The sequence below is a fragment of the Salmo salar genome, chromosome 01 (assembly GCF_965601325.2).
Source record: "Salmo salar chromosome 01, fSalSal1, whole genome shotgun sequence".
NCBI classification, from domain to species: Eukaryota; Metazoa; Chordata; class Actinopteri; order Salmoniformes; family Salmonidae; genus Salmo; species Salmo salar.
In genome coordinates this window covers 73,253,630-73,262,327 of record NC_138291.1, presented here as the reverse complement: position 1 = coordinate 73,262,327, position 8,698 = coordinate 73,253,630, and the positions used below count along the sequence as shown (strand labels likewise).

General features: G+C 38.3%; 1 protein-coding gene across 1 annotated transcript; it reads right to left on the bottom strand.

The window, feature by feature from the left end:
- Positions 1-6,769: 6,769 nt before the first annotated feature.
- LOC106608074 (forkhead box protein G1-like) lies at positions 6,770-8,378 on the bottom strand. Its single transcript, XM_014205759.3, has one exon. The coding sequence runs from the start codon at positions 8,150-8,152 to the stop codon at positions 7,094-7,096; it is 1,059 nt and encodes a 352-aa protein (XP_014061234.1). The 5' UTR covers positions 8,153-8,378; the 3' UTR covers positions 6,770-7,093.
- Between the last annotated feature and the right edge of the window lie 320 nt (positions 8,379-8,698).

Here is an 8,698-nt window from a genome sequence, read left to right as displayed (position 1 = left end):
GCACAGTGGTCCAATGCATTCCAGGGCAATATTTCAGCATCCGAACTGACTCCGAAAGGATTAACATGATCTCGCTGAAGTTCAAATGATGTCTCCATTATACCAATTTCACATGAAATGCTGAGATGATATTAATTATATTATACATTGGGACTGTAAGTGAATATCACACACATGTACTGTGTATATATATGTGTATATATACAGTAGCCCATATATACTGTTTATGACAGCCCTATATATATGGTTCATTCTACAGAAGTGATTCAAATTACTGTCCACAATCAAATAAACTATTTTAAAAACACAGGAAAATAATTTGTTTTTATTGTCACATACATCAGATAGGTGCAGTGAAATGTATTGTTTTACAACGTCAGCCATAGTAGTATGGCACCCCTGGAGCAAATTAGGGTTAAGTGCCTTGCTCAAGGGCACATCAACAGATTTTTTGACCTTGTTGGCCCAGGTATTCGAACCAGGGACCATTTGGTTACTGGCCCAACACTCTAACCGCTAGCCCTTAATTAAAACATTAAAAGACTAGAATAAGGCACCATAGAACTGATTCCAATCCAAGTACCAATGCCGTTTGTCAAACTCCAGGCAGTGCTATTGTCAGATGCCATGAAGATATATCTCTTTGGCCACACACCCCAGTGGTGGTTTGAAAAAAACGTAAACATATGCAGAAAAGTACCTCATACCTAATGTAAAATATGGTGGTGGATCTTTGATGTTTTGGGGCAATGCTAACTTCCACAGGTCCTGGGGCCCTTGTTAACGTCAATGGCATCATGAACATTACCAAGTATTTAGACATTGTATGCAAAAACCTGGTTGCCTCTGGCAGGAGGCTGACACCTGGCAGCAAGTGGATCTTCCAGCAAGACGATAACCCCAAGTTTACTGAAACCATCCACTACGTGCAAAGCATTGAGCAACAGAGTTGAAGGAAAACTTACAGAAAGTCCAACAATAAACGGGCGTTTGGTTATATAACAGCAAAAACGTAATTTATACAGTTATGCTAACGTTAGCTAGCTAACCAAATGCATATGTTTATCTGAATCCCTCTAGAATCAACACAATGATTTTAGCTAATCAGAACAGAACTTCCATTCCATTTAGCTGTTTTTGCTGTAGTTTTCAGGTCAAAAAATTAAACAAATGGTCAAAAAGTAGCCTACTGTAGCAGCTTGTGACTAGTTCATGTTGAACATGTATAAGAAGTAAGCATAGGCTAGATCGAATAGTTACATTAGGTTTTATATCAGATCTGGCTGAGATGTTGTCTGAGAATATCGTTTTTTGTGTGATTTCTAACACTATAATAAAAATATATATTATACAACCTAATGGAATTTTAAATTAAAACATCTTATTTCTATTATTTTACATTTACATGTACAGTTTAGTAATTTAGCAGACGATCTTATCCAGAGTGACTTACAGTAGTGTGTGTATACATTTTCATACTCTCTGCATTGTTGGAGTAAGTAAGCGTTTCACTGTTAGTCTATACCTGTTTTTTATGAAGCATGTGACGAATAACATTTGATTTGATTTAATCTTTAATTAGGTTCAAATTTGAATTCATTATAAAATGGTGATTAATGGTAGTTAACTACAGACACATATTGTTATCGTTTGACACCAGGGTAACTCGAGTTAACTTTTTGTAATTTTAGTGCACTAATTTTTTTGCGCAATTAATTGCATTGTCTGAAAGCATTGAAAATAAAATACATAATCTATAGACTACGGTTAAAAAACAACGCCAAAACAAGTTGACATTGAGGTTAAAGAAAGTGTGCTTTATCAATATACCTGTTTTTGCATGACGTTAGCCTTACTTTGGACAAAATCCAAGAGGTCAATAATTATTGTAGGCTTCTTACATAAAATCGGCTCTCAAGTTGTTTCTGCAATGAATGCCTTCCTTCTTTGAGCCACTTGGTCCAATCTGTGTCGTCTACTGATGCAGGTGTGTTGTCTGTATTACAGACGCTTATTTAAGTAGGCAACTCAGTTAAGAACAATTGACCCGACTACGCTGGGTCAATTGTGCGCCGCCCTTTGGGACTCCCAATCACTTGTTATAGCCTGGATTCGAACCTGGGTGTCTGTAGTGACGCCTCGAGCACTGAAATGCAGTGCCTTAGACAGCTGCGCCACTCGGGAGCCCTCAGCATTCATCCAATGTTACATGACAAGTAATCGGGTAAATCCTTGCAGAACAATTGGTTTTACAATGTCTAACCCAGAGGCAATGTAAGATTCCCAAATATGAAGCTTATATTTCTACTTGTTTTGTCCTGTGGAGTGAGGCCTACTGAAGCCTCTATGTGCGAACTTCGGGGGAGTAGGGACAGCATTGATTTTCCGACTTTAAAACCATTTGAATTTTGTAGCCGACAATTTATATTGAAAAGCTTTTATCTGGCTATACGTTGTGTACTGTTTCTAGATATGTTTTAAGGCAAATAATTGTTTAAGGCAAAGCTATAGTCTGGAATATCTTCCTGATAAGCAGTTTGTTTGTTTTCTTCTTTAACTACTGTAGTAGCACTCACGTTTAGGCTGTGTCAATTGAATAACGGAGGAATTATTTCAACTGATCCATAATAATAATGTATCTAAAGTGTTTTGTGAACGTATCTAAAATGTTTGACCTTTCTCGAGAATATAGGAGCTTGGAACAGTTCCATTCTGATATCGTTAGCCTATACTTTAGTAGAAATGCAATAATGCATGTAAATTGCGGAGGAACATGACCAAAGTAGTCAACAATATTAGTTTTATCTAATGTGCTATATGAACAACAAACATAAGGATGATTACTCCAGGATAGAGGTATTTTCATGCACACTGGCAGTAGCCTAATCTTGCACGCGTTGTAGAACTAAAACAATTGCCTACTTCTATCAATGTGGTGCGCTAATTCTAGCCATATAATAGGGAAACATATTTGTATTGATACGGTGTAAGTGAATAAATCCTCAAAATAATAGTTATATTCACAGGTTCACACATGTTCGTGTAGCCATGTTCAGACAGCCCACACCATCAGCAGCATATTGCTTGACGCCAGAACAATGCATTCCTCACGGTCCAACTTGGTTATGTTTTGTAAAGTGCTAACGACATGGATATAAAATAATCCTGAACACAGGGAGAATATTATTGTTTCTATCCATTTTCTATAGCATATAAGACATAGATCCTACCCTTTGTGTGATGTCGTGCTGTTCTCGTCACATCAAAGTTCCAATGCATCATTCTGAGGGTTTATTTCATTTTATTTCCTAATATGGTTTCACTTTCTCTACGTTTTTGTCTTCAACAACCTTTCTGAACATTAGGGTACGAGCCCCCGAAACAGGCCTTCTCCCACATCTAGGTCCTGGCTACTCTTGAGTCTGTGTAGCCTATGCCTTTGCCATTAGGCCTATTTTTGGGGGGGACATAGTCCTAGAAATTAAATGAATGATTGAACGGAATGTTCGTTTTGAATAGTGTATGTAAAATAGGCCTACACTCTTAGAAAAAAAGGTGCTATCTAGGGTTTTCTGTCCACATAGAATAACCCTTTGAAGAACCCTTTTTGGTTCCAGGCAGAACCCCTTTGAGTTCCATGCAGAACCCTTTCCACAGAGGGTTCTACATGAAATCCAAAAGAGTTCTACCGGTTATCCTATAGGGACAGCCGAAGAACCCCTTCGGTACCCTTTTTTTTAAGAGTGTATATGTGGTCCAATCACACAAAGAAATGTGATCTGCACATATTAACCCAACACTTTCGGACTACTTTTGAGTCCATTATTACACTTTTATTTGTACCCTATATTTTACACTTTTTGTGTGAGGCTTGGGTTAGTTATAGACCTATTCGGTCCTTAAACGTGACATTAACCCTAAATCATCCCTGCCTTACCCTAAACCCTGCAGATTGGGTGGAATCATTGTAATATAGGCCAAAATTAATGACAACAAATCATGAATATGTCGCTTCTGTCCAAATGGTTGTATAACAAAACAGGCCTATAGCTCTACACTGTTGAGATATTGTGAGAGCTTCATTTATTTGGTAAATTTAATAAAAAAATGTGTCATGTATTTTGGGTGGAATTGGGCTATGCCATTTTGTACGATTTTGTTCTAACAAAACACAATGAATTTATGTTTATGTGAATAAAATATTTGAAAATTATAAATGAATAGGCATAGATATTAAATAAATTGTAGCATATTGCTTTGACATTAAGAATAGCTGTATACTTTGTCTCTCAGAAACACAAACTGTAAGCCATGTCACCTGACGTCATTGTTGTTAATGAATGGGAAATGGTACATCGATCCTTTCACTGCAGCTGAATCATATGCCATGGTAATCGAACGCTCTCCACACATTGCACATTTCAATTGAATTTACACATGTTTAGACTATTTATTATTTATCTTTATTATGTATATTTTATCCACAGAAATATAAATTATTGAAGCGTAATTGCACCCAGAACAAATTACCCTATCCTGCCTATTTCAATAATTTGAAAATAATTCATGAGGTTACTTGGGCTGATTGTCTTCACAGAAAAACACATTATTTGTTGTTGGGACAAGCATAACATATTATATTTATTTAGATTTAGCCCTTCACCTTGTTAGATTCAGCAGCAATATCGGACTATTGGATAGGATATGGGATGCTGTTATGGTGTAGACGCCCAATTTGATGTGAATTTGCACATTTTTCATGCAAGCATAAAAATGTGCTTATTTGTTTATGTTGATAAAACAAGGCTACATACATTACATACACCTTCCTAATATTAAATTGCACCCGTTTTTGCCTTTAGAACAGCCTCAATTCGTTGGGACATGGACTCTACAAGGTGTCGGAAACGTTCCACAGGGATACTGGCCCATGTTGACTCCAATGCTTCCCACAGTTGTGTCAAGTTGGTTGGATGTCCTTTGGGTGGTGGACCATTATTGTTGAGCCTGAAAAACCCAGCAGCATTGCAGTTCTTGACACATTCAAACCGGTGTGAATGGCAGCTATACTATTTCCCATTCAAAGACACTTAAATCCTTTGTCTTGCCCATTCACCCTCTGAATGGCATACGTACACGTCTCAATTGTCTCAAGGCTTAAATCCTTCTTTAACCTGTCTCCTCCCCTCCATTTACACTGACTAAAGTGGATTTAACAAGTTCCATCAATAAGGGATCATAGCTTTCACCTGGATTCACCTGGTCAGTCTGTCATGGAAAGAGCAGGTGTTCCTAATGTTTTGTACACTCAGTCTAGTTTTCCTCTGTCTATAGCGTGTCTGAATGTATAACAGTATGTCTACATTAGGTTTGTGTGGTACTTCTTTCATTCATGATAGCAAACTTATTGCAAACTTGTAATGTCTTACACTTTAATCAAGTTAATTTTTCATACAGCAACAAAAACAGACAATACTCACATTAGGTAGGCCTATTCTAACAACAAAAAGTGCAAAACTTTGAAATAACATTTACAAAAAAAATCGTCAACATCGAAAATATAACGTTAAACTATAGTATTCCCAGTAAAGGAACGAAATTTGTCAAATGTTAGGCCAAAATGTGTCAAATGTAGCCTAATTGTTATTTGTTGTGTTAATCAGCGCATTCTTCTCCAGTAGCCTATTAATAGGCTACCTTTTTGCTAGTAAATAGGTCTATTGGGTAATGAAAGCTTAACTGCTTATTACAATAACAACGCTGGATGTTATTTATTTGGATCAGCGTTTGCCAAACTGTGGTAGTGTAAGCCCACCCCAGTGTTACGCAATCCAGATTCAGGAAGTAGATTATCATTAATGAACTTGTTGTTGTATTTGTTTGAATAGACCTAGGCTAAGCTATATCAAACTATTTTTCTCAGAATGTGAGGTGGAATCCTAAGGTAGGCTAATTTACAGTTGAGTAAAGTCCTAATTTACAGAATAAAGTAGCACACAATAGCAAATGGTCAGAAGACATGTTTGTAATTTTGTCAGGGCAATAGCTATAGGACGCTGGTAGACCTTATACATCGTAATTTGGGTTTAATTATAAAAGGTAGACGTGACTAAGAAAACATTGGGAACCACTGATTTAGAAGTGAAATACTATATTGGTGCTGATATTATAGGCTACGCCGGTTTGCCAAATTTGTACTTGATGTAGCCTAATAAAACTAAATGATCAGACAATTAAAGGGATGTATTGCGGGCCTGAATAAGTAACCTATAACACCGTATCAAGCATGGCAAGTTTCAAGACAAGAGGAACTGGTTTTAACGAGAAACTGAAACGTCTAGTGCTTTATATGAAAGATGGAAACAAATGCGAACAAAGGGTCAGTCACAGGGCATGCTATTATAAGAGGAGACCTGCACTGTCATGCACTGTTGTATCTTATAATCTACATGCGCTCATTATGGCTCGATCAACAAAACAGAGGACAAAATAGGCTATAATTAACTTATGAGTACACACAAAACTCCACTTCTCTCTAAAATGTGTTGCATACATTACAGATATAGCGTTAGCCTAGATTGGAGTCTATAGATGGAGAACCTGAGAAGACATAACTTGTAGGCTTTTGTTTTATCCCGCGTGTTTTATTAACCCTGATCTTTATAAGGCGTTTTCCCCAAAAAACTATTTCTAAATTAATTATTATATGAATAATGAATAATGCTGTATGTTTTTTTCTTCAATACTGATGAATACACTGACAATAAAATGTAAATACAGTGTTTAATAAATAGCCTACCAAACATAAATAAACGATTCAAAGAATTACAATCTTTGTACAAGATATAAATAGCCCGAAATATAGTTACATTTGGCAAGTCTAGTTACAGTTTAAACCCCACAGGTAACGACTTTTGTCCCTTTAACGCAGAAAGAATACATCGTTGCACTTCAGGATACATAGCCTAATATGGCCATATTTGCTTTGACGAATTGTCGTTTCTGACCTAATTAGTGATCACTGTTCGTTTACCCCTATAATTGCCATTTCTATGGTGCTTTTATTTGTCCTTCCCATGTTGTAGTTGTGTCATCAATTTAAGAAAGCATTTGGAGTGACCCTCTTTTGATGTGACAACATTCCTGGAAACCCGCTAGAAACTCCCGGTGAAAAAGACGGTAGGGACGTTCTAAGTGAGTCCGAGAGCAGTGTTTGTGGGGAGCTCGTGGGTACACCGTAGCCTTGCGCGCTCTGCTGGAGATGCGGCGACTGATGCTGACTCCCTGAGACAAAGTAGCCACTCTGTCCGGATAATAGACTAGACGTGCTTACACCGTAACCGTTTGACAAGCCCAGAGCACCGACAGATCCACTTAGATGGCGGGTAAGGTCCCCATTAGTCAGCTGCTCCACCCCGGGGAGTAGGGACCCATACGCGTGCCCTTGGTTCAGAAATCCTGCTGATGATCCATTGTAGTGGGGATGGTGCAATGATAAAAACGGCGAGATTTGCCAATACAGAGGGTTGTTTGCCCTGTCGTTTATTCCCAAACCAAGAGGCGAGAAACGCATTCCACGTTTCATCGCCAACTTGCCCCTGGAGGTAGCAGAACGTCTCCGAAGTTTCCCGGTAGTTCCACCAATAAACACATCATCGCTCGAAGGGTCCAACATCCAGTAGTTCCCTTTGCCCGGGTCGTCGTAATGCCTTGGCACTTTCACAAAACACTTATTGAGGCTTAGGTTGTGTCGGATAGAGTTTTGCCAGCCTTGCTTGTGCTCCCGGTAATATGGAAAGTTCTTCATGATAAACTCATAGATACCGTTCAGAGTCAGTCTCTTCTCAGGACTTTGTCTGATAGCCATCATAATCAAGGCGTTGTAGCTGAATGGCGGTTTATCATATTTCCCATTTTTGCTAGGCTCTGTCGTCCGCAAGGTACCCTCGTCTTCCTCCTTTTGTTTCTCCCGGTCCAAAGGTGCAGATTCCATATCAGGATCCAGGGATTTTTCCGAATCAGACCCCGAAGAAGCAGTGTTTTTTTCCGGGAGCACAGAGTCCTGTTTGTCACATTTTGAGGGAAGCAGCAGACTCTTGATACTAAATGAAGTAGATCGGTGCACCATCGGCGGCTCTTTCTGATCTTCCATGCCGGACACTGACAAAAAAATGATTGGGCTTTGTGTTTAAAAAGGAAAAGGTAAGACGCAATCGGATCAGGACATTGCATGCATGAAGGAACTTGTAGGATAGAGAGTTAGCCGGGACTGGGATGTAGAAATGACTAATTAAGGAGGTTCCGTCTTATCACTAGGCTACAGGGGAGGAGCCTGTAACTTGCAGATTTTTATCCCTCTTTCCCATTCGATATCGTTGAAACACGAAATAGACTTTCAGTACACATATAGCCTATAGAAAAAACATTTTCGTAAGGATTTGACTGGACGGCTGTATCCGTTTACCCAATGGCGTAGTGCAGTTTTACGGCCCGTTCTAAAAGCTACTTTTCTGTCATTCTAAAAATAAAATTAAAGGATTATGACGTGTTAATATGCTAATAATATTTTATGTCAATGCTATGGCAAAAAAAAAATCGCTAGCTAGCTAACCAACAACTGTAACGATGTATTTAAGAGACAAGTGCTCATTGTGCAAATGTTAGCTATTTATGTTATTTTTTTAAATCAACATTAGAC